Source organism: Typopeltis vanoorti, chromosome 18 (assembly GCF_054136105.1).
Source record: "Typopeltis vanoorti isolate ZY-2024b chromosome 18, IOZ_Tvanoo_1.0, whole genome shotgun sequence".
In the NCBI taxonomy this organism is placed as follows: Eukaryota; Metazoa; Arthropoda; class Arachnida; order Uropygi; family Thelyphonidae; genus Typopeltis; species Typopeltis vanoorti.
In genome coordinates this window covers 92,665,665-92,693,534 of record NC_143566.1, presented here as the reverse complement: position 1 = coordinate 92,693,534, position 27,870 = coordinate 92,665,665, and the positions used below count along the sequence as shown (strand labels likewise).

General features: G+C 34.1%; 1 protein-coding gene across 2 annotated transcripts in view; it reads left to right on the top strand.

Annotated features, from left to right (window-relative positions):
* Positions 1 to 16,240, top strand: part of LOC150096937 (protein-L-histidine N-pros-methyltransferase) — a 335,127-nt gene extending 318,887 nt beyond the window's left edge. For both annotated transcript variants that reach the window (XM_090408434.1, XM_090408435.1), the window contains exon 6: positions 15,577 to 16,240. In XM_090408434.1, coding sequence (XP_090264560.1) covers positions 15,577 to 15,809 — 233 coding nt within the window. In that variant the 3' untranslated portion in view covers positions 15,810 to 16,240. The remainder of the gene's footprint in view (positions 1 to 15,576) is intronic.
* Positions 16,241 to 27,870: the final 11,630 nt, after the last annotated feature.

Sequence of the window (27,870 nt, the reverse complement as noted above, 5' to 3'; positions counted from 1 at the left end):
AACTCAGTTTCATATGACAATTCAGCATCTCATGATTCTTCACCTGCCATCACTTTCTTCTTTCTACACAGACTATTCATGACTATCCCCAGATCATCACAAATTTCTTTCGCGTAAGCTACTGAATTGTTAACTAATTCATCCCTATTTTCAGTTAAAAATGCTTTTAAAACCCCGAAGTTTATGTCACATTGTTGTATACTCAATCCTTTGGTTTGGAGATAGACTTGTGTGTCATTAATTTCTAGAAGGACGGATTACCACAGGCCAAGCAGGAAGGAAAATGATTGTAATGCAACAAGCAGCACACCAGCATCTGACCTGGTAACTCTATTTTCTTCTTCACCAGTTAAATGTTCTACAGCACTTAAGATTTTTGAGTAATATTTTTTACAACACTCACAGCATCTCCCTGTGCACTCCACCGCGTTTCTACTACACGCTTGACACTTTGACCAGTGACTGAAGTCAGAATATCCGAGCAATGGGTTGAGGAAGAAAAAAACGTGAACAAATGCTCCACAGTTCTGAAAAAGGTAACAGAATTCACAGCAACAGAAGCTGCATGTACACTCACCAAATTCAGCGAGTGATTTGTACATGCGACAAATTCTGCTTTTCTATTAATTTCCTTGATTCATCTCTGAACCATTCATCTTCTGAACCTCTACAATTCTGAATATCAATTCCATCGTTTTCTAATTTTTGCAAAATCATAGTTGAAATATTCTTGGCAGTTTTACCTTTTGTTTCAATGAAATCAACAAATGATTCCACAACCTTCACTTTATTTCCATCGATCATAACATAGTGTAAAACTTAGCTCGTTTGATCCTTATGAGAAATATTAGGGGTGCTGTCGAATATCATAGAAAAATACTTTACTTCTTTTATTACTTTCTTGATGACTTTACTTCTTACTTTGTCTCCCAAAATTTCTATAAACTCATCCTGAATAGTTCTCAATCGCCGTGCCATGTGTTTTATTTTTAAGAATTTGAATATACTATGATAGGGAAATGTAACGGTTTTATTATATTTATATTTTATTTATTTTAGTTGTAAGTATAGTTGTTAAAAACTAATTATTAATTAAGTAATAAAAATTACTAAGTTAACATAAATAAAAGAATCGTCAAAAAATAAAATTGTGGCTCACATGGAAACCTCCAAAAAAAAAAGTGCTGCCCTGGGCGAACTGCCCCTCCCTCCCCCAGCTATGCCACTGCATGGATGCCAATTAAGTCTCCCATGTCCGCATGGTTAGCCTAGTGGCTATGCCTGGGGAAGGAGTGTCCTAGGTTCAATTCCTGTCGATGACGTGAGGAGCTTAAGGATCCTCCTCAGCCATAGCCAAGTTAGCCAATCTTGGGCACGGACAGCAGGGTTTTTCCCCCATCCTGCAAGCAGGCAAACCGGCCCCCTGAACACACACGGATACAGTCAGGAATGCTTAAGACAATCCCTCCAGCCATAGGTCTGAATTATCAGCTATGCTGATCCCAAGCTCAGATAAAAATAGGGGGATTGAGGTGGTGCTGTACCTCTCCATAAAAGGAGTTCACGACCGTTGAATCACCATACAAAATGAATGAAGTCTTCCATTCCTGTTAAACACACCTTGATCACTAATTCTTATTCTGAGGATTCTTTGGAATCAGGTATTGCCCTACATCTGTGGTGTCCAACCGTTTCCTGTGGGGACCATATTCTTATTTTTCAGTCCACACTGAATGATTCAATATAAAAAGTATTGCATTTTCCATATCTTGATACAAGTAAAAGAAAGTTCTGTATTTATGTTATTATTTTGTTTTGTTTTTTAAAGATATATATAAAAAAAATGCAAATTCCCAACACTTTTTTGTGCAATAAATGTGTCATAGTAATTATTTATTTTTTAGATTTTATTAAAATTATAAAAATATGACTTACTTTTTTTTGAAAAAGTAAGTCATATTTTAGCTTTTTACAACTATGAAAAGGATCACTGCTTTTCAGTATTAAGGTGAATAAATAAACATGATATATCTAAAATTTAAAATACAGTTGAGCTTGGCTATAACAGCACCAGGGGACCAACAAAAGTTCCTCATTATAATCGTTACTCACTATACTTTGTCGGCCTGATTGGCTAAGTGATTAGCATATCCGCTCTCCAGCCAAAAGGCTGTGGGTTCAAATCCCGCTGTAGGCATGGATGTTTGTGATTGTCTGTGAAAATACTAGTGGTGGTGGACGGTAGATGATGATGGTAGTTGCGGTTTGTTGTAGTTGGTGGAAACGGAGAGTTGTGAAGTAGGTGCCCTCCCTCGATGAGTCTTTGGACTCCCTGGAGGTGTCGAGTAATAATAATAATAATACCAGTGATGGGTTAAATCCCCCTCCTATTTCTTTTAAATTCTCATTAATTCTATAAAAAAATAGATTTTAAAAAATTGTTATAGAAAATAATATAATTATATACTTATATAGTGTTTGTATGAATATGTGTAATATTCATACAAATACACTTAATACTGAACACAGTTTATTTCTCTTTAATTAAAAACAATACTAAACTGAAATAATAAACATTATTTCAGTTATCCATCCAACCACTGATAGATACAAAATTGGCAAGTCTAAATAATTTAGCCTTAAAGATCAGACAATCCATTGAGAATCCAGCACTTCTTTGCGTAGTGAACCATTGAAGCAGTACTTCATCGATGTTTATAAGCTTGCACGTTCTAATTTTTTTTCCAGTTATGTTGTTTTTTAGTGCTAATATGTAAACTATATTCTTCTGCAATGACAATGCTATCGACACAGGGCAAAAAAAAATTTGTTAAACACTTCAACATTTTTTGCACTGCCTTCTGACTCATAAATAATTTCTACTTCTCACAAACCAAGAAACACTTTCTTTTAGTAGGCATGTTTTTACAGAAGGATTTGTTTTTAACTGATTTTGCAGTCGTGTCATTGTTTAAGTAAATGAGGGAGGGGAGGGTGCCAACAGTTAGACACTGGAGACACCAGGTAGAGTGGGATCATTCCCAAGGGCGAGATTAGGTTATAAACTGACTGTAATCTAATGCAGGTGGTCATAAAAGCTAAGTGACCCCCTTTCATTTTGTCCATTTCAAGAATTGGGTATTCCAAGAACTACCTGACCCATAATGTTTGCATAGTTGCCAAAATTTGTACAGTATCCATGTAGTACCCTTATTATAAAAGTGAGCAATTATATGAGAATATGCTTAAATTAAAATCATTATGGATTTTTTACAGCCATAATCTCATTATTTCCATTCTCATTATAACAAAGTTTTACTATATTAGAAAATCTTATTAAGTACAATATACAATAACATTTACTGAACAAAATGTTTAATGAAATCACTGAGGCAGGATATTTTTATATAACCATTCAGAATTTGGACAAAATTTTGTCATATACCAATTCTCAATAAACAATGAAGATACTCATCTCTTATTCTGTTTCTTTTTATTAAATACATATTTGATTTCAGGTATGAAAAAATTTGCTCACAACATATGTTGATCTGAACAAAGCCATTTTCATGGCATTTTCTTTTTTTAGTGGGAAATTTTCAGATGGAAGAGCCTTGTAGAATTCAAATAGTTTATTTTTGCAGTCTGTATATTTATTTTTGAACCATGTTTTGACTCGATGATCAATAACACTGGCCAACAAAAAAAAAATTTTTTTCTGCTGATTATGATCTGACACTTGTTTTTTAATAATTTGGGTGCGCTGATTTCAAATATCAAACCCATTTTTCTCTATCACATCAGGTTTTTCCTCTATAGCATTTTCTTTTTGCTAATTTGTAAGTTTTTGATAGTTTTATGGAGGCAGTACTATTTAGAGGATAATATCAAAAAAATCGATTTTTTAATATTATTTTCTGAAAGTATGTACTTTTAAAAATCTGTTCCTAACTTTTTATCAAGAAATTCGAAAAATTCCCGAAGATATAGCCTATTATTCAAAACGGTGCGCAAATCAGAATCGGAGCGCTCACCGCTCGCTTGTTAGTAAACGAATAAATGCGTAAGAACCTGCAACTGCACGTACTGGCGCTTTGAATGCGAGAGAGGCTGATAACCGACCTAATACATTTAGGTGATGAAAAGTAGGCGATGACAACTGTCTAAAACAAATGAATGCTATATGCGTCATAGCGGACAAAGAATGATCGAAATCAGTCAATCGTTAATCGATCATGAAAGTATGATGAGCGCGTATAACGTTTCAATAAAGTCTCTGGTTTTTTTTGTCTTGTTAATTGCATGTTAGTCGGCAGTGAAGAAAATACATCATGTCTACTACTCAAAATTGTCTCAATAGTGTAGATTCCTTCTGCTACATTTGTGGCAGCTTTACTGTTCCCAGTCAAAGGACAAATATCACTGATTTCGTTAAGAAAGTGTACTTTGCATACTATGACGTAAAAATTGCAGATCTGGAGAAGTCATGGGCTCCAAATAAAGTGTGTAAGTCGTGTAGAAAATTTACGACAGTGGAGCAAGGGAAAACGCCAAAAATTAGCTTTTGGCATTCCAATGATTTGGCGTGAACCGAAAAATCACGTAGATGATTGCTATTTTTGTTTAGTTCAGACATCTGGTTATAATAAGAAGAATAAGAAAAAAATTGTGTATCCAAATCTCGACTCAGCAATTCGGCCAGTTGCTCATTCCAATGAAATAGCCATGCCAATTTATAAAGGACTTCCTTTACTTGAGAACGAGCATGATTGGGATATGCCAGATGTTCTTGAGGAGCAAGACCCGGATGTTGATTTAGACAATGAAAATTTAATTTCTAGTTCTGGACTGCAACATTTTACTCAAGAGGAATTGAATGACTTAGTAAGAGATTTGGGCCTATCAAAGGAATCATCGGAATTGTTAGCTTCAAGCTTAAATGAAAAAAACTTACTGGAGCAAGATACGAAGATAACTTTTTATCGTAGAAGGGAAAGTACAATATTGTACAATATTTTAAACATGAGTGTGGGTTTGTTTACTGTAACAATGTGTCAGGTTTACTAACTGAAATGAGTGTTGTACAATATCATCCAAATGAGTGGCGTTTATTTATCAACAGTTCAAGCAGAAGTCTCAAGTGTGTCTTACTACACAATGGGAATGTACATGGCTCAATTTCTATTGGCTATTCAGTCCACTTAAAGGAAACATATGAGACATTAAAAAGGTTCTGAAGTTATTAAAATATACAGACCATAACTGGATCGTCTGTGTGGATCTTAAAATGGTGAACTTTTTACTTGGCTTTCAAAGAGGATATACAAAGTTTCCATGTTTTCTATGCTTCTGGGATAGTCGAGCTAGAAACCAACACTGGAGTCAGAAACACTGGCCTCTTAGAATATCCTTAAATGTTGGAGAACAGAATGTTATAAATCAACCTTTAATCGACAGAGAAAAAATCATTTTTCCACCTCTACACATCAAACTAGGTCTTATGAAGCAGTATGTTAAAGCTTTAGATTTACAAGGTGACTTTCCAATACATATGTGAAAAATTTCCACGACTTAGTTATGAAAAAATTAAAGCTGGTGTATTTGATGGACCGCAAATTAGAACTTTAATGAGAGACCCAAATTTCATCAACTCTATGAACGAAATTGAGAAAGGGGCCTGGACTTCATTTATGATGGTTGTGAATAATTTTCTTGAAAACAAAAAAGCGTGCAATTACAAAGATCTAGTGGAAACAATGCTTGAAAATTTCCAGCGCCTAGGTTGCAACATGAGCATAAAGCTTCATTTCCTGTACAGTCATCTTGATAGATTTTCCTAGAATTTAGGTGCTGTAAGCGATGAACAAGGCGAAAGATTTCATCAAGACTTAAAAACTATGGAAGATCGGTACCAAGGAAGATGGGATTCTCACATGATGGCCGACTACTGTTGGAGTATTCAAAGGGATTGCCAAAACAGAACACACAGCAGAAATTGCTACAAACAAAAATTTATTCCCTTAAACTCGTGTAAGTAAAATTGTTATTTTTTTATAAATATTCTTGTAATTTTTAATGAATATTGTTAAGTAGTTATGTATCTAATTATCGGCCTCTCTTGCATTCAAAGCGCCAGTACGTGCCATTGCAGTTCTTACGCATTTATTCGTTTACTAACAAGCGAGAGCGGTGAGCGCTCCGATTCTGATCTGCGCACCACTTTGAATAATAGGCTATATCTTCGGGAATTTTTCAAATTTCTTGATAAAAAGTTAGGAACAGATTTTTAAAAGTGCATACTTTCAGAAAATAATATTAAAAAATCGATTTTTTTGATCCTCTAAATAGTACTGCCTCCTTAAAACTATCAAAAACTTACAAATTAGCAAAAAGAAAATGCTATAGAGGAAAAACCTGACATGTTAGAGAAAAATGGATTCAATATTTGAAATCAGCGCACCCAAATTAGTAAAAAACAAGTCTCATATAAAAGTCAGCAAAAATTGTGTTGGACTGTGCAATTTCAAGTTGCAAGCTAGAATTGTAATTTTCAGTAGAAGTAAGTGGATTCTCAAATGAGCTTGTCTTTTTCATAATCTTGATTTGGTACAACATTCAAGGTGAACTAAATCTTATTCAGTGTAGGAGTTAAATAATAATTTATTCTGAAATGATTTGATGCCACCATACAAATCAGAGAATAATTTTCTTTTCCCTTGTAGTTTTAAATTAAGGGCATTTAAATGACTAGAAATGTCTGTATAAATTGCAAGATTGAACGGCCACTCCATATTTACTAGTTGTTGTTTTTTTTTTTGGTTTCCTTGTTTTTCTGTCATGAACTATTTTAAAAAAACACTACACAGTCCTGCCATAAATATTGCTACAATTTACACACGCACGCACACGCACAGAGAGAGAGAGAGAGAGAGAGAGAGAGAGACTGACTTGCATGAACCCAATTCCATTATTGGTGCTGTGCATAGCCAACATTCGTGTGTTTCTTAGTAGAGAGAGAGAGTGTGGGGTCTAACTGTATGGGTTAACATGCAGTAGGGAGAACCATGTAGCTGTATTGGAATGCAGCCACCTGTTATTTTCAACATGCTAAAAATACTTGGGATCAGTAGGATGTTTGTGTATTGGACTATTAACTGTTATAATGATACAAAAGATGACTGACTGCTAAAGAACGGGTCAATCACACTGCATTAGAATGCAACAGCTTGTGAGGGCTGGGAAGACACACCTCCACCATAGTCCGGTAAGAATGTAGAAGGTGATGTTATGAGAGATGAACGTTTTTCAGAGAAGGATATCATGTGTACTAACTGATGACCTAGGGGTGAGAGCCTATTGTCATTCTACTGGACACCTCCTAACATCTTATGCAGCAGAGGGTGATAAAATCAAAGGCGCTTCTCCAGCAGTAGGCGAACAACAGATACAGATATATCCTCTTCTTCAGAGATTAGATTTTCACCATTGAAGAGTTATTTAACTGCCACAATGATTGAGTGCCATAGCACCCAGGATCCATAGAGGGTTATCACCCATTATCAGTGATGGTTTGGTGTGTGTGTGTGTTGGGGGGGGGGGGGGGGTTACTCGAGTTGCATTTCTGTGAGAAAGGGGTCAAAACCTCTGCCAAAGTGTATCAAGACCATGCTGGAACCTGTGGTATGTCCCCTGAACAACACATTGTTTCATAGTGGTCATTAAACTTTCCAACAGGACTCAGTCCCCTGCACACAAGGCAAGGACCACACAACAATGGTTGGAGGCGAATGTGCCTGACCACATATCACCATCTGATTGGCCATCTGGAAGTCCTGATCTGAATCCATTGGACTTCAAATTGTGGTTGGAGCTTGAGAGAGTAGCCTACATGAAATGATATCCCAGCATCACCAGCCTGAAGGCAGATTTGGTGCGAGCAGTGGGGGCATTTCCATTGGATCTTGTGCGTGCCGCCATCAATATGTGGACTCACAGACTTCAGGCATGCATGAAGGCAAAAGGAGGACATTTCAAACATTGAATGCTGCTATATGCACATTGTACATGTGGTTCATATTTGCTGTAAATGATTTACTGGTAGATTAAAGGTTTATTCACTTTTCAAGTTATAACAGTTTATAATTGAAAGAAACACACGTATTAACCACAGTGAAAATTATTTAATTGTAAATATTTCATCCTAAGTATCTTAGGAATAACATACAGTTAGGGTGCATGATTACAATAGAATCTCATTAAACGTGCATAATGTGCTACAGAAGTAAAAAATAAATAAATAAATAAATAAAAATTATTTAACAAAATTTTGTATGACAATTTCCCATACTTTAGGAATAGTAAGAACGTTGTTGCGGTTTAAGTTTAGTCTGTGTAGTAGGGCTTTAGAACTTTCTTTGTATAAATGTTCATGTGTATATAAAGATCTATATAAAAGTTTAGACTTTTCCCAATGGATCCTATGGTTTGGATTTTCAATTCCGTGTTGAGAGAGGCCAGGTTTCTGTGGTTTAAAAGACGAATGTGGTCTTGATGTTCCGAGATGCGGTACCTGTCTGTCCAAAGTAAGACAATTTGCATGAGCATGGAATCTCATAAACGCCAGGCAACATCAAAGGTGAGAGTTTGTCCTTAGGAGAAGGTAACAAGTTGTAAATTTGGTTGATAGCTTTGTAAGTAGTGGCAAATTTTTTTTTTTTTTTTTTACTTCTGTAGCACGTTATGCATGTTTAATGAGATTCTATTGTAATCATGCGCCCTAACTGTATGTTATTCCTATTATTGTTTTAAACTACCGTACTGATGATGTCCTAAGATACTTAGGATGAAATATTTACAATTAAATAATTTTCACTGTGGTTAATACGTGTGCTTCTTTTAATTACGATCGCACCACAGGTTTCGTTTTTTTAAAAAAGTTGTAACAGTATTTATGGCTAGACTAGATATAACATTTTACACAACTAAGCCATCTCATTGAACTTTTCAAATTACATCTTCATGATCTCATTCAGTTTTTCTGAAAGAAACTGTTGAAACATACATTGATTAAGGCCGTGTGATATAAAATTTACAATTGAGATAGTCACATTCATAACATGTTGGATATCCAGTACTTTCTCACAGAAACTTCATGATGCCCAATGCAGTGAATTACAGTTGGAGGTTCAGCTCTGATATCTATCGTTTTCTTAATTATTCTACAAATTGTGGTCAGAGATGTACTCATAAGCTATTATTTTTACCAATCGTATTTTTGCACTATCAGTTGAGTCATATTTTTTACATCAGATCGGCAAGAATTTCAAAAAGATTTTTGCCTTTAGTTGTCCTGTGCATGCTCTGTAAATCAGTTAAATCTTTGGCTGGTACAAATTATCATTAATTCCACATGTGAACATACTGAGTTGAGATGTATTTATATCATCCAGTGCCACAAATATTTCATAAAATATTTGTTTTACATTTTTCAAAAGTTGTTTGAACAAATTCTTTGCGATGTCTTCTGCTCTTTGCATAATTGTTTATTGAGACAAAGTAATGTCTTGTATCGTTCATTTCTACCAACAAATTTCTTCCACTACTTCAACAAACAATGTTTAACAAATTCACCATCACTGAATGGTTTACTTTTGAAAGTGACCAATGTGCAACTTGATAGCTGGCGCTTACAGTGGATAAATTTCCTGACTGATATATTTTCGGTATGTTTTGGTGCTTTCTTAATTATTTTTTGCAACTTTGAATACTTTTCTTTTCACAGCATTCCTTTATATTGGTTGTGAGATTTATGCTTGGAATCATAGAGTCATTTTAAATTATATATTCTTTAAAGCCTGATGCAGTTTCCTTATACATTAAACATGCTGCTTCTTCATTCTACTCAATAAAGAGATAGTTTTCAGTCCAACTTTGACTAAAAACATGATACTCCAATTCAACATTCTTCTTGCAGAACATGTTTAAGGATGATTTTTTAATTCAATACAAATGAATAATCATTTGTGAACAAGTTATATTAAACAAGAATTTCACAGTATGAAAAGATTGATACATAAGTATTTATCATACATACATATGCCTACACTGGACTCCTTGTACATGTTTCTTACAATTAAGCTTGATGTTTGCATGACTGTACACACAGTGGCATGACATAGACAATGCATAGAGAAAAAAACAGGATTCACAACACCACCTTTCGAGTGCCAGCGAAGCTTCTTGACTTTGACACGCTCACATATTTGCTGCAATGAGAACCACAGCCTTTTAAATTTGTTATTTCCACTTATTTTAACATCAAATGTACACAGTTCTTAAAGTAAATAACCAAATGTAAAATGCTTTTTTAGTTCACTTTCTTCACAGGCCATATAAAAGTTACTCCTGGATACCACCATCCTACATGGTGACAGTGTGAGTCAATTGATCTGACCTCTTCTTGCAAGAAAATGCCCCATGTCACAATGTTTGCATTGTGTTTGCATAGTTGAAAGAGCATATACAACATTTGTGGGGTCATATGGAATGCAGCAAATATCCTGGAGGTCAGCATTTGCTGACCTCCAGGATATTATTCTATCTAGTTAGTCCAGAATGCCTCAGGACACCTTCTGTGGTCTAGTTTAGTCTCAGTGCTAAGATAGGTGTAAGCAGTTATCTCAGCCAAATGAGGCCTAACATGCTACTAGTTAGGTAGTATAATATTTTGGCTCATGAGTGTATTAACCAACACCTAAGTCTAAATGGGTATAAAACTTTGTGTTCACATTGGCATTATTATAAATATGACATCAGAAGTAACTAGACAGATGCAAGTTTTTGTACAAAAGACAAGTGTGCCATTATAGCGAGGAGACTTTAAGCAACTAAGGAAAGAGAGTGGTGACCAGCTGTGTCATTGACGGTGGTATGGGGATAGCACTAATACCTTGGACTTTGTTTGAAATCAGTTAATGAATGCAGTGCCAGCAGATTATGGAGTATCCCTCTTCTTTATACTCTGCAGTAGGCATGGGGAGTATAAGATACAGACTAGGAAGGAGAAATTAACACACACACACACACACACACACACACACACACACACACACATATATATATATAGAGAGAGAGAGATTGGCTAAGGTAACAGAACAAAATCCTACAGAATTCTACAGCTGGCTTTTAGGAGAAAGGACAAATATGCAAAAAAACACTAACTTTATTGTATTCAAAATGTATGCAGTCAACTATTGTTTGAGATAAAAACTTTAATAATAAAATTATGTGTTTTGACCTTTACATTAAGGTCATCTTCATGAATATATATATATATATATATATATATATATATATATATATATATATATCCATATACAACTATTACATTACTGCAACTAGCAACATGCCACAGTAAGCTACAACACATTTAAAACTACACAAAAGAACGATATCCAGTATCTTTGTGTTTTTAAACAATCTTTAGCCTGTTCTTATGAAAGACATTCCTGCAAACTGATGCAAAAATATGAATCTTTATACCATAAACAAAAAATTACTCCTGACAACACTCCCACTAATAAATGGATTGTGAATATTTCTGGTTGCCCCTTATCTGATGCTGAAACTAGTGTATTAGCTAAAGACCATGACTTTGCTGTGGTACCAAAATGCATCCCGTATCTTGAATTTTTGCATAACATCGAATGCAATCTGTTGGGACTTTCCGGCGAAGATGTTAATAAACTATGCTATGAAGTTGCTGCTTCACTTTTTAAAAGCAAATTACATCCGTGCAATTTAGCGAGTGCTGAAACCCGGGTGCTAGTTTCATTAAGAAAAAATAGCAATATATCTATTTCGAAAGCAGATAAAGGAAAAGTGGTAGTGGTAATGGACAAGGCTGACTATGAGAGAAAAATAGACTGTCTTTTACAGGATACCTCACCTATCAAGAAATCAAACCCTACAGAAACACAAATCAAACATCCATCCATATTTGTAGATTTAGGGACTCAAAAACACACGTGTTGAACAGATTATTTTATTAATTACAAATAAAATAAAACTTGACGTTTCAATCTCTATATCGAGGTCATCATCGGAAGAATATAACTGTATACAGAACCAAGCTACATGCTCATGCTTTCTATACCAGTAAACTAAATCTACGTAGTTAAAAAATCTTTTTTCTAGCCTGACCTCTAGTGATAGAAAAGAAAAACAAAAATAAATAAATAAAGAAATAAAATTATAAAAATAAAAAAAAAATAAAAAATAAAATAATAATAAAATAAAATAAAATAAATAAATAAATAAAAAATAAATAAATAAATATATATATATATATATATATTTATATATATTTATTTTTATTTATTTTTTTTAATTTTTTTTATTTTTATAATTTTATTTATTTCTTTATTTATTTTTGTTTTTCTTTTCTATCACTAGAGGTCAGGCTAGAAAAAAGATTTTTTAACTACGTAGATTTAGTTTACTGGTATAGAAAGCATGAGCGTGTAGCTTGGTTCTGTATACAGTTGTATTCTTCCGATGATGACCTCGATATAGAGGTCGAAACGTCAAGTTTTATTTTATTTGTAATTAATAAAATAATCTGTTCAACACGTGTGTTTTTGAGTCCCTAAATCTACAAATATGAGTGCTGATCACCGTGTAACCATAAAAGAAACAAATCAAACAATTAAATAAGATGCTTGATGAAGTTATTAGCTGTGACCAAAATACCGTGGACAAGTTGCGAACTCATTTTGGAAGAACTCCTTGTTTATATGGCTTCCCAAAAATTCATAAAGAAGGTTATCCAGTAAGACCCATCATGAACTATATTGACTCTCCCACCTATAGAATTGCTAAATTTCTGTGACATTTATTAACTGCCCACAGTGGACAATCCGGATCATTCATCAAGAATTCACACATTTTCTTGAAAAAATCAAGGGTATTCAAACACAAGAGTCAGATTTATTATTATTATTATTATTTGACACCTCCAGGGAGTCCAAAGACTCACCGAGGGAGAGTGTGCCAACAGCTTTGAACGATTGGTCCCCTTCCAACTACTTAGTCAGTTTGACATTGTTTCCCTCTTTACCAAAATTCCATTATCTGACACTGTTAATTTACTATAATGATTACCCTCCTGATATTGCAAAGATTTTTGAATTTGTTATACAATCAGGATATTTCAGCTGGAAAAACAAGATCTATAGACAAGTTGAAGGTACTGCCATGGGTAGCCCTCTGTCTCCACCTTTGGCAAACCATTTTTTGCACCATCTAGAAGATACCTTGTTCTCATCCATTCATTCTCAACCCTCTCACTGGTTTCATTATGTTGATGATGTCTTTGCTATTTGGCCTCATTCTGAAAATGAATTTACCACTTTCCTACAACTGATCAATAGCCTTCATCCATGCATTCAGTTCACCATGAAAAAAGAAAAGGCTGATAGTTTGCTGCTCTTGGACATCCGCCTTACATGCACAGCCTCCAGTAATTTATCAACTAGTGTTTATCAAAAACTTACCTCTACTGGCAGATACATCCATCAAAAGTCTGCTCATCACACCTCTCAAAAAATTGGTGTTATCAAGTCCTTAATTAATAGAGCACATAAGGTGTGCTCCTCTCCCTCAAGCTTACAACAAGAACTTCTATCAAAAAATTAATGGAATTTAATGGTTACAATCCTAATCAAATCCAGCAGATAATGGACTCCCATGTTCCAACACCTCAGGATTCTTCAACAGACTGCAGAGTTCCAGTGCCTTATATTTCTGGCATCTTGGAACTAGAATTTTGAAGAAGTATCATCTCGTTCCCACATATTTTCCAATCAACAAAATTTCTCATCTGTTGTCATCTACAAAAGACAAACTGGCACCTCTATCATTAGCTGGCATTTACCAGATACTGTGTGAATGTAATCTAACATACTTTGGACAAACAGGCCATTCTGTAGAAAAAAAAGAATTAAAGAACATCGAATACATGAAACCTCAAAAGTCTGTTTTGGCACAACATAGTATTGACACTAAACACAATATCCAGTGGGATAAAGCTCGTCTTCTCCATAGATGCAGGTTTAAATATGAACACCGTTTCAAAGAAAGTTGTGAGGTCCTTTTACATCGACCAAATCTGAATTGGAATGATTGTCTTTCTCTCTCTCTCCCCCCCCCCCAAAAAAAAAAGTTTAGGAGATTCTTATCTTATGTAACCACCAAAAATAGTTGTTTAATAATATTATTTATTAATACTAATTTCTAGTACAAGGCAACAGTTTTTAATTGGTAAACCACCAACTGCTGTATATACTTTGTAAACTGGTTCCTTTTCAGAACAGTATATCATCAGCCAAATCAATTTGGCTGATGATATACTGTTATTTTCAGTACGAAATATTATTATTATTATTATTACCCCAAGACCTCATGGAGTCAAAGACTCATCTGGGAGGTCCTTTTATCACACATACATCTCATCATACCGTGTCTTAAACACACTCAAACTCCTTGCAGACACCACACTCTCAGGCAAGGCATTCCAATCATTCACAACTCTGCACGAAAAAAACCTGCCTCTCACTCCCCTACTCACACCCTCTTTATACAGTTTCCAGGGATGACCTCTGGTTTTCCCCTGATCTCCCACTATTCTCTGTAGAACTTCTCCACCATTGATCTTATAACAACCCCTTACCAACTTGTAGGTCTCTATCATATCTCCCCTCTTCCTCCTCTCCACCAGACTCTGCAAATTACATCTTCTCAATCTTTCCTCATACTCAACATTCCAGAGGTCAGAAACCACCTTAGTCAGTCGCCTTTGGACCCTTTCCAACATCTCTTCATCCTTCTGAAAACCCGGTGACCAAAATCTGGGCACAATAGTCCATGCGTGGCCTAATCAGAGCCTTATACAATGGAACAAGAATCTCCCTACTTTTACACGTCAGTGTCCTCCGCATCATTCCCAGAAGCCTTTGTGTTGTCTTCACAATTTTGGTGATGTGTCCCCTGAATTTTAGATCCTTATCCACTATCACCCCCAGATCTCTTATTTCCTCTACCTCCAACAATATATTCTCACCAAGCATAAATTCTGCATCCCATCTTTGTTTTCCAAATTTTAAAACCTTACATTTTGCAGCATTGAACTCACATCCCCATTTCCGTGCCCATATCTGTACTTTCATTTCATTAAAGTTAATTACTGTGGTTACCATGTAATTTATTATTTATAATCATGCCACAGATACCTTACCTTTAAAGATTAGAAAACAAGAATATAATTTCTTGTCAAGTGGCATATACTTTGTATATAAGCAGCAAAACCTTTTAGAGTTCTTATTCATGTTTTAAATGAATTTCTACAAGACATTTAGAAATAAAAGCACATCATCAGACATAGATACATAATTATGCTTATGTATCTATGTCTGTGATTACACAAAAAATTAAATGCACTGTAATACATTGTATGAGATGAATCAGCATAAAAACTAAAAGATATGAAGTTTAATAACAAGAGTTTGCTCTTTTCTTCAGGTAAATCCAGCCATCAACCCTGTGAAAAGCTGCCAGTAGAGGGTTCTACATTTGAGGCTCAAGTCAGTAGTTTTTCTAAGCATGTCTTAGAAAAGGCAGGATTTGAAGTTATTCGTTGGTCCAGAGTACCATATCTGTGTGAAGGGGACATTGACCAATCATTTTATTGGCTAGATGATCTTGTAATGGTGCTGAAGACTAAAAAAACAGAAGAAAATCAGGAAACTTCCTGAAAAAAACTGACAATAGTACTATATATTTGCATCTTAGTCTTCCTAAACCTCAAAGGACTGTTGAAGAATCCTTTTTGGATTATTCCTTAAACAAGATAATCTTTTGTAAAAATCTAATTTTCTAATGATATTTAATAATATTTATAAGACATCTACACAGTGATAAACTGTATAAAAATAGTGGCTTATTCCTCAGCATTGCATTCAAGATTATGTTGATAGAGTTAAGATAAACACAATTTATGATTTTAAAAAAAGTTCATAGTTACTTAAAGAAAAAATATAGCTATCCTCTGAAGGTGACTTTCTTTCTTTTCCCAGTACCCATCTAATTTAAATATTACCCAAGTCCTTAAATGTTTAATTTAAAATCTGTGTTAATCACTAAAACATTTTAGTAAATGAAAGTAATAAAGATTGTAGACAATAGAGATGGTAAGTTGATAAAAAAATATAATCACCAAAACAATGTCATAAATAAAAAAATATAGCTTTACAATAAAGATAGCAGTTCTATTAAATAAGTAATGGCACCATGAAGAGTAATTACAGGTAGTTCCTGACTTTACGAGTTAATTTGTTCCTAGTGCATGGCCATAAAGCAGGAATTTATTCCCATAGACATAATGTTAAAAAATAGGTATTATGGTCTCATTGTTGAGAACATAGGTATTATTCTCAACAATGAAATTTGACCATAGTAATGTTAAATAAAGATCAACAATATGATAGTTTATGCTTAAAAAATGATTTATATATCTACAGAAATGATCAAGAAGATGAAATTGAATATAAAAAAAAAAAAGACTAGCAATAGCCAAAAGAAACCAGAGACAGAGAAAGCTGGGAAAAATTTGTATCATATCTAGAAAATGACATATACAAAATAAGACCCAGTGCGTATAAAATACTAAAGCACATGAATGCAGATATAAAAGAAACTGCAAATATAAATTACAAAATAGATGTAAAAGAATTCTTGGATTACTTCACAGATCGTTGGACAGATAATACTAATATAAAAAAAATGACAAAATGCTCTAAATGATATAATAACAATGAAAGAATTAAAGGACAACCTAAGTAAAATAAAAAATGGCAAATCAGCAGGAGAAGATGGGATAAACTCCAAACTGTATAAATTTGCTGGAAAAAATTTCATCAGAGATTATTAAAATTTAAAAAAAAATACAGGTAACCCTTGTATAACGCGGTACTTATACAATGCGGTTTCAATATAACACAGTCTGCAAATTGTAGTAACCCTTGTTCAACCTTGGTTTCAATAAAAACACGGTCTACAAATATATGAAAAGATAATCCTTTATCTTTTCTTATATTTTTCACCGTGCGACCTGAAAATCAAATTTTATCTTCATTAAATTTGCATCTGTCCATATCGCGTATGCAGTTATAAGTACCGAATTTATATTAGGGGAAATACCCTTTAGCTTGCATGTACATCAATTGTTTACCATATAAAGTGTTTTTTGTTGAAAATTGTCTTCGTTTTCTGCCAGGAAAGCACATTAAAAATCATAACTGTATTAATCTCAAGCCGAGCACTTTATTTTCTGGTGAGTTACATACAATATGTAATGCTTTTTTAAGTAAAAATATTATTTTTATAGTGATGGCCACTTAGAGGGCTTTTGCGATATGGTTGAAAACGAAATTAGTGAATTAATCGATGGGTAAATAGATTTAAATGAGGAGAAACTGATTCAATTAATAGATGATGTCGAACCAAATGGCGGGGAAAGTTCTGCCAAAGATTCTGATTGTGATGAATCCATTAAATAATTCAGTTTAAAGAAATTAGCAGAAGGATTGGACTTGGAAAGAAAGTTAGGAAGTTATTTTATGGATAATGATCTCTCAATGGAGCGCTCTAGAAAATTCACGAGACATTTGGAAATTTGTTTAGCTCCATATTATGAACTTAATAAAAAAATTGCAGCATAGTGGTAAGCAAGGTCTTATTACTGAATTCTTGATAACTAAACCAGCCGAAGTATGCAATGAGAATTATACAAATGATGTCCAAGAGATTTCAAGCGACGACGACGTCCAACCACTCGTAAATAAAGAACATCTACGAAATCGGTAGTTTTGAAGACAGTGATGATGATTAAAACATGCACTTTATTTTATTTTGCCTAAAACATTTATGCATTATGGGCAATGAAGTTTACGTACAATTTGTATTTTTATAAATTTGTACTTTTATTTTAGAAAAGCAAAAAAGGATTACGAAAAACATTGGCCATGCAGGCTAAAGACAATCCTAAACAGTTTTTTCGATATGTTGCAAGTAGAAGAAAAAATGTATATGGCAGAATGATTTTAAAGAATGTCGATGGTAGGGAGGTAACTGAATCAGTTGATATAGTTGAATTACTGAGCGAGCATTTTGCAAGAGTATATCATCCAGATGGTGACATTGCAGAAATGAATGAACCAAAAGTTTATACGGGAATTGTGGTGAATGAGGTGGAGGTGAGTAGTCTATTACAAAACCTCAATGTCGGGATTGGATGGTATACCAGCTCGTGTCGTACATGAAGCGGCTAAAGAATTGTCAGTACCCTTGACCATTCTGTTTAATCTGAGTCTCGGGTCTGGGTTAGTCCCAAGGGGGTGGAAAGAGGGGGAAATAGTTCCACTGCATAAAGGAAGTTCCAAGACTATCTATCTATCCCAATGGCTTTAACAGGCCTTTAAGGCCCACAACCTTCCAAGCATGCTTGGATTTCATAACCGAAATACGAGTATAGAATGGTCACTTCTATGCCTCAAGGTATTCTTGGCTGTATCCGTGTGTGTTCACGGGGCCGGTTTGCCTGCTTGCGGGATGAAAAACACCAGATAAACTGGCGGGAAAAACCCTACTGCCCGCGCCCAAGACCGGCTAACTTGGCTATGGCTGAGGAAGATTCTTCAGCTCCTCACGTCTCCGACGGGAATCGAACCTAGGACACTCCTTCCCCAGACATATGGTTGCGAAGCGCAAAGCCACTAGGCTAACCGCGCGGACGAAGTTCCAAGACTGCTGTTGTAAATTACCGACCGATTAGCATATCAGGAATCGTTGTCAAGGTCTTGGAGAAACTAGTCAAGAGAAGAATACAGGATTGGATAGATGAAAATGGGATACTGTATGGGGGGACAACATGGTTTTGTGAAGGGTGGATCATGCCTCAGTAACTTGCTCACGTTTTATAACACAGTGACGGCTAAACTGGATAAGGGTAATGGGTTTACAGTGATTCTACTGGACTTTGCTAAGGCCTTTGACAGGATACCACATGGAATTCTAATCAGTAAACTGCAGCATATAGGGTTGGTGAGATGGATAGTAGAGTGGTTGATGAGAGATATCAGAGAGAGTGGTTTATTCAGGAGTAGAGTCCAAAAGACGGCATGTAACTGGTGGTGTGCTGCAGGGTTCTGTTCTTGGACCACTACTTTTCAATTTGTTTATTAACGATATAGGAAAGTATCTGAGAGGAAGTGTTCCCTTGTTTGCTGATGATGCAAAGTTGGGTAGAGCAGTTGTGAGTGCACAGGATGTCAAAATTTTGCAGGATGATTTGGATAGTTTGGAGGACTGGGCTAAGGAGAATGGATGTCAATTTAATGTGGCAAAGTGTAAGGTTATGCATTTTGGAGTGAAAAGATTAGCAGCAGTATATGACATCGATGGAACCGTACTCCAGGAGATTGATGAGGCCAGGGATTTGGGATTGTTGGTGGATAGGGAATTGAAGTTTAGGGGGCACATTGCAAAAGTGGCTAAAACAGCTCATCAAATCACTCGGTTACTGAAAAATACTTTAACAAGCCGAGACAAACAAGTTATTGTTCCTCTATATCGAGCCCTGATAAGACCCCATCTGGACTACTGTGCCCAGATATGGGTGCCAGGGTTTCTTCTTGATGGGGAGGAGGTGGAGAGGATCCAGAGACGAGTGACCAGGATGGTAGCAGGTCTGTGGAATGAACCTTATAAGAGCAGATTGAAGATTTGTGGGTTGCAAAAATTGGTTGATAGGCAGAAAAGGGGTGATATGATTGAGACATTCAAATTACTGAAGGGTTTCTATAAGATTAATCCAGAAGATATTTTTGAGAATAGGGCTGGTGGTGGGAGGACTAGGGGCCATACATGGAAGTTGGGCAAAAAATGTGGTTAACAGGGGTGTTAGAGCTAGGTTCTTTACTTGGAGAATGGTAAATGAGTGGAATAAGCTGCCAGAGTCTGTTGTGGGTGCTATGACCGTGAATGAGTTTAAGGCGAGGTATGATAGATACTGTGTGAAAAACGAATAGTTGTTCTTGACATGATGTTAGGGCCTCCCTTGATGAGTTTGTCGACTCCTTGGAGTTGCCCGTAATAATAATAATAATTAGTTTCATAGTTTATATGTTTTCTTATCTTACATGAATTACCTGAATTAAATAAGAATATTTTTTGTTGGATATGTCATTGTTTATATAATTTTTTAAAAAAAACGATTTCGGAACATAACCCTACTTTTTCTATGTGATCTGAGTCTCGCATAATGCGATTTATATAACGCGGCATTTCTGTGGAACCTAACATCCGCATTATATGAGGGTTACCTGTATATACAAATGGACAAATATCAATAGAATGGAATACAAGTATAGTAATATCTATATTTAAAAAAGGGGATAAAACAAAACCTGCTAATTACAGAAGTATTAGTTTATTGAATACATGCTACAAAATATATAGTAGAATATTTAATGAAAAAATTGAAAATATACAGTGAAAAAATATTATTAGAATGTCAAAATGGATTTAGAAAAGGATGCTCTACAATAGATGCAGCTTTCTGTTTAAAACTACTTATAGAAAAAAGAAGAGAACTTAATTTAGAAACTCATCTTTTGTTTATAGATTACAAAAAAGTATTTGACAAAGTATACTTTTTGATAAATTACAAAGAATAAATATACCTATTTTTATTACTATATTATATTGAATATATGCAAAAATAATGAAATAAAAATAAATGAAAATATTTCTGAAAAGAAAAAAAAAAAAACAATCTATAAACCAAGGAGTAAGACAGGGATTCCTTTGTCTTCAACACTTTTCAATATTTATATTATTGAAATATTAATACAGTGGAATGCATTAAACAGTCCAGGTATAGAAATTTCCTAGAATAACAAAATAAATAAGCTGTTATTTGCAGATGATCAGGTAATAATATCAGATAAGGAAGACAATTTACAAAGACCAGTATATTTAAATGTTAAAGTAGAATAGTTTGGAATGAAAATATCCATAGATAAAACTAAAACAGTGGCATTTTGTGGACAGACTCCAGTTAGAAGTAAAATAGTTATTAATAAAGTAATAGAACAGATAAATACTTTCAGTTATCTTGGATGTGAAATATCATATGAAGGAGAAAAAGACATAAAATTAAAAACTTCAAAATTTTTACAGATTATAGGCCTGATAAATACTCAACCCAAATATAGTACAAGAAGAAACACGCTAGAAAATATACAATACTTTAGCAGTGCCCACATTATTATATGGCAGTGAAATATGGGCAATAAACAAACAAGATAAACAAAGAATAAAAACAAGTGAAATGAGATTTATGAGAAGAACTGCAAAATATACATTATTAGACCAAAAAAGGAACAAAGATATTTTATAAGTTTATACTATGTATTTGTTTCATAGTTTATATGTTTTCTTAACTTTAAAACTTTAGTTCTAACTTTAACTTTAGTTCTTTAATTATAAAATTCTTAAATTATAAACAAAAAAGGATAGAACATGTAAACCGAACAGCCAACACCCTATATCCTAAACAAATAAAATATAAACCGATTAGATGGATAATGAGACTGGAACAGACCAAAATGGTCTATATCCGTAATTAGCACTATGATGATGATGATGATGATGAGAAATGAACATAACCTCTAAAATCGTGCAAATTATAAGGGTCATTTATTTAGATATTTCCAAGATAGCTGTCTCTTTTCTTTCCAAATTTCATGATAGCATGCATAAGCATTTTATAAACCTCTAGCAACTTTTTTACTCCACTCAAAATTTGAATCTTATGATGCAGAAATCTCAATTGTTTGCTCTGTGTTGAAAAGCTTTGTCTTGAAAGTGAAGGAATGAGAGTTTCAGCTGTTAAATCTTCTTCTTTCCCAGCTTTTCTTCACATTTTGCCATCTTAAAGAGGTTTTCATTTCGAAGTGATGCCAGTTGTAGAAAACCTCAAGCTGCAATTGGTTATCAATATTAACTCCCACTTCTGTTTCATTTTGTACAATCTCTGCTGGTTCTTCAAAATTATCAGTAAACTGGGAATCTCTACTGTACCAATAAACCGAGCACAGTAATACTGTATGTAGTGTACAGTTATGCATACGGTCTGACTGAAATGCCGTATTTATAAGTGTTTAGCATTTATTATTGCTATTAATGTTCATATTTTTAATTTTGTTGATACTTGAAAAAAAAAAAAAAAAAAAGAAAACTCGTAAAGTGGGAACTGCTTGTACTTTAGATGTAATGTTATAATGTGTTTCATAACTTTATAAAGTTATAATGTTATGAAGCAATTTTTAACCCTTTAGAATTCGATACTACTCTCTTAATGCTTGTTTCATTCATTAGATGCCTCTGCAGCATAGTTAATAAAGCACATACCAGTTGACAAGGATTTTTTTTTTTTACCTAAACTTTTTTCAAACAATGCTGAGTTCTCAGACGGAGCTCCCCTCCTCCATTTGGGAAATTATAGCTTTTCCTTCCATGAGGAAGGAAAATACATCTTCAATACCCATAATTCACAATGGCCTTTTTGCTGCTAATCCAAAATAATCACTCAACCTCATAAAATTAACTTGTCTTACCAGAATATGTAAAGATTTCAAAAAACTGAGATAAAAATTAAGCATTTCATTGTAACAGATAATTCTACTGAAAGAGGATTTTCCTTTAGTGAGGTAGCAGTGGTCTGAGGGAAAGCATAATAAAGATATTTATTCATCAAAACAAATTAAAAAACATTACAGTGATTTCATTTGGTTCAGAATTACATGATGTCTTTGATTACAAACAGTACCGCGACAAGGTGTAACATAGAGGCAGCCTGTCTTATGGCATTGCTTAATTAAGGGTATTAGGGCAACAAGATATTTTACATCTGATGTAGATGCAATAGATTTATTTGAAGAATTAAAAATTCCCTCAAAAATAATAGAGAAAAGTGGTCCTCACTAAATTTTATCACACACACGTTTTATATATATATATATATATATATAAAACCAAAATCGTAGAAATTTATCCCAATGTAACCACAACCCTAAGGATATTGTTAACAATTCCTGTTAGGGTAACAAGTGCAGAAAGAAGTTTTTCCAAGCTTGAAGTAATTAAAAATTATTTGCAAATAGCAATGACCCAAGAAAGATTGGTTGGTCTAGCAACTATATCGATAGAGGTGGACATAGCTTATAATTTAAATTTAGAAGAGCTTATAAACAGCTTTATTGTGCGATATTCCTGTAGTGCAAACATTTAATTAATATTATTATGCAATTGTTTTGCATTAATGTTTCTGTTGTAATAAAAACAAAACAGCAATTGGAGATTTTATTATATTTTTGTCTTATAATCCATCAGGAGTGATAGTTAATTGTTTGCCTCAGAGTGTGATCTAATCTGGCGACGGCCCTGATTACAAAATAAATAAAACAATAACAAAAAAAAAAAAATCCTTTTGACCCTCTAATTTGCTTAGGCTTATTTTTCTTTAAGCAGCTATGCAGGAAAGATTTGGTGATTTGTTAAAGAATAATGCCTGTAATAATATAAGGCATTATGTGTGTGTGAATGCTTTTAGTATAACAATATGTTATACTAACCTCTCTGTGATTTTTGGTATCATCACAAACATGCATATATGTAATTTGCATTAAATGAGAATATTTTTATACCTGTTTAAGTGTGGAGAAAGAAAAGTACATAAATTTCATAGATTATACAGTATCGTGATTAGCATTTAAAACAATAATTCCCACAGCAGATATTTTTATCTTTTACTGTACATGTTCTGCAACACTAGATTTTTCTACTAAGTCCAAATCTAGTCGTTGTAATTTTTATTATTATTATTATTATTTGACACCTCCAGGGAGTCCAAAGACTCATCGAGGGAGAGTGTGCTAACAGCATCGAACGATTGGTTCCCTTCCAACTACTAACCATGCTCAAACTTACTTAACGGAGCCATTAGTAGCAGAGGCTCTACCAATCGACCAACCTTTGCCGGCCTAATTATCTAACATTAGTCAGTAGTTTTGTTATTAGTCAGTATACATTGTTAACAATAACATCATCATCATGAGCAGCAGCAGCAATTTTCTTCTGTGTACCCTCAAAGGGGTGTACAGAATACTATGCCAGTACTACATGATTAAGTTTACATTATTACTTAGTAATTTTCCTCCAAATTAATCTATCATTTGTAAGAACACTAATATTGTCAAATCTTATATTTCTGTCTTCTAGAGCAGCGCTTCCCAAGCTGTGGGCCGCGGCCCCCTTGGGGGCCGTAAAATAATGAAAACAAATTTAAAATGTTTTAAGACTAAGTAGATTTTTTTTTATTTTAAAAGAAACATACTTAACTTTTATTATTTATTATTTCTTTTTTGTTATTTTTTTATATTTTAATGGAAAAATTCACACATTGGTGTTGGTTCACAAACTTTGCTTCCTGCGTATTTCGGCGCTTAATGAATATTAGTAAATATTGCATATTTATATGCTTCATTTCAAAGCAGTGGTTAATTGTATTTACTTTGAATGCTCTCCAGGGAAGCTCCAAATCTTCCTGTCCCTTTCATCACACAGTTCATAATCAGGGACTGTTGATATTGATTTTATATACATATCAAAACTCGTTTTATATTATCACTGTCATCCGAGCTAGTTTTCTGTTACCAATAAAAGTTTCGCATATACTTCACACATGAAAAAAAGCTTAAACAAGTACATGTGGGGAGATAGTAACTCGCTTGCAGTGGTAAACAACACGCCCTCCCTAACAGCCACAATACTGCAGAGGCAATAAAAACAAGTACTTTTATTATGCCAGTGAATAAGGTATGAGGAGTCTGTGTAATATATTTCTCAACAAATAGTACAATTAGAGACAACTGGGATAAAAACACACTAATTAATGAATCACATGTCCCTTCATACAGAAACTATGCTATATAGTTTCTGTATGAGTAAACAAAAACCATATGTTGCATGGGCAAACACAGTATATAACTAAAAACTATTGTTATTAATTAGATGTGTGTGCGTTCGATTTCCCAAGGCAGCAATAAAATTCAACCAAACGTGTTAAAATTCGTAAAAGTGTTAAAACTAATGTTGAAAGTTTATTTTTCACTTGGTTAGAGTATAATAAATTTAGTTTAATCCTTTATCCAAGTGTGAGCAAACAAAGTTTGCACCTGAAAGTATCTTCAGGACTGGGGTAAGGTGGTACAACACCAGGGCACTCCTTGAAAAGGTGGAGCAAGCTACCAACACTCCTATCTCAGTATCTCCCATAATGCAAAACACATCTCCTTGCGGATGTTCCGCAAGGAGATGTGTTTTGCATTATCGGAGATACTGAGATAGGAGTGTTGGTAGCTTGCTCCACCTTTTCAAGGAGTGCCCTGGTGTTGTACCACCTTACCCCAGTCCTGAAGATACTTTCAGGTGCAAACTTTGTTTGCTCACAGTTGGATAAAGGATTATGTGTTAAAACTAAGTAATATATATATATATATATATATATATATATATATAATGAATGTTATGGCAGTTTCACATATGGAATTCAGTTGAAGAGAGTTAGCATTTCAACGCAATTGTCAGCTACGCTTTTATCTTTCGGTTGCATGATCTTTTGTTAATACCGCACCAATCATATGCACGTTTTAATAACCTGCCTTTGCTGTCTGTTTAGCGTTAGGCTTAATTACCTTAAAGGGAGAAAAGTCACAAAAGAGAAAAATGTTCCTGGTTCAGGGATTCCCTTATTCAGGTAATATTGACTAATTTCATGTTATCGGTCTGTGGTGTGCCAGTATCGGTAAGTGGTGATATTATTTGATCTATTCTACGTTAAAAAATTTAACCCTGAGATGGATAAGTGGCCGATAAAAAATAATAAAAAAATTCCCGCGAACAATCAGAAGAAGCAGAAACAAACTCAAAAAAAGGACAGTATTTCATATTTTACCAGAACAGCCCGCATCGTCTTCAGAACCAAACGGTAAGAAATAAAAAATGTAATATATGCATTTGATTTTTGCAATATTCGCTGTGTATGTTTTGTATTGAATATAAATACATCCAGAAGTTTGGGAAGCACTGTTCTAGAGTACTTCTGACTGCATTGATCCAGCTAGATCTTAGTCTTATTCCTCCAGGTCTTTTTTCCTGTCATCTTGGCATCAAACATCTGTTTTGCTAACCTTTCCTCTCTTTTAAGTGACTATATCACTTTAGGTTAGCTCTGCACACACATTTGTGAATGTTAATATCCTTCCTAATACCTTAATTTTGAATATGATTCTACTACTGATGTCATTTGTTCACTTCCCTAATTTTTCTCAGACCTCTCATATCTGTGGTTTATAGTCTTTGGATCAAGTGCTTTATTTCGAACCCAACTCTCAATTGTTGTTAAAATTGGTTCGAACATTACTTGTATACTGCTAATTTAGTGTTTTGGCTAATTACTCTCTTATTCTGTTGACTATTTCCATAATTTAATTGCCATCTTTATTAAAAATTGTGCCTAAATAAGTTGAAATATTTTTCTCATTCTATAGGTTCTCTGTTAAGAATGCAGTTGAAGTTTTTCACATTCCTGCCTAATTTCAAGTTTTGGTCTTTTTACTTCTAATTTTCATGCTAAAATTTGTTGCAGCTGTTATTCACTTTAGCTAAAAAATCCTGAATTCTTGCACTGGATTCATTTAGGTGTACATCATCACCTGCATAAAGCAAAGAACTTTGATATTAGGTTTAATCGATCGATGATGAAGAGAAGCACCCTTATCATACATCTAATTTTACATATAACCATCTTCATGCACTTCTTTTAAATCTAACTGCTGATGTACAATTTAAACATTATTATTATTATATTGGTGTTTGTCTGCTTCTGCTCTGCTGTGCACTGGCAATACATCTGCAGTTGGTTTTGTTATATGATCAAGTGAGGATATAGTAATATATACCATTGCTATTATAAAACTTTATGAAAATAAATAATAATATATATTATTCCACAAAGTTCTTTAAAAATTTTTGCATGTATCACTAATTCTGCTGACTGCTCTCGACTTGGATGTGTCTGATTATGTTATGCTAGAGATATTTGTATTTCTTTGTCGGTTTGCATTCTATTTCTTAATTGCATTATATATATTGAAAGTTTATTTTTCACTTGGTTAGACTATAATAAATTTAGTTTAATCCAAGTGTGAGCAAACAAAGTTTGCACCTGAAAGTATCTTCAGGACTGGGGTAAGGTAGTACAACACCGGGCGACTCGTTGCAAAAGTGGAGCAAGCTTACATCACTCCTATCTCAGTATCTCCCATAATGCAAAACACATCTCCGTGTAGATATGTATAATGTTATGCATTAAGGGAAGGGCCACTACCCAGACTAGTTTCGACCTTTATTGAGGTCTCTTCAGTGGGAACCAGGTCCAGATGTGGAGATACCAGGCAGAAGCAATTGCAAGGTCATCTCTACCAATAGGAGTTGCCAAAAGGTGTGCACACCTTTTTTATTATTAAATTACTCTGGATTTAGAGAAAGATGTTGAAAGTTTATTTTTCACTTGGTTAGACTATAATAAATTTAGTTTAATCCTTTATCCAAGTGTGAGCAAACAAAGTATGCGCCCGAAAGTATCTTCAGGACTGGGGTAAGGTAGTACAAAAATAAAATAAAATAAAATAA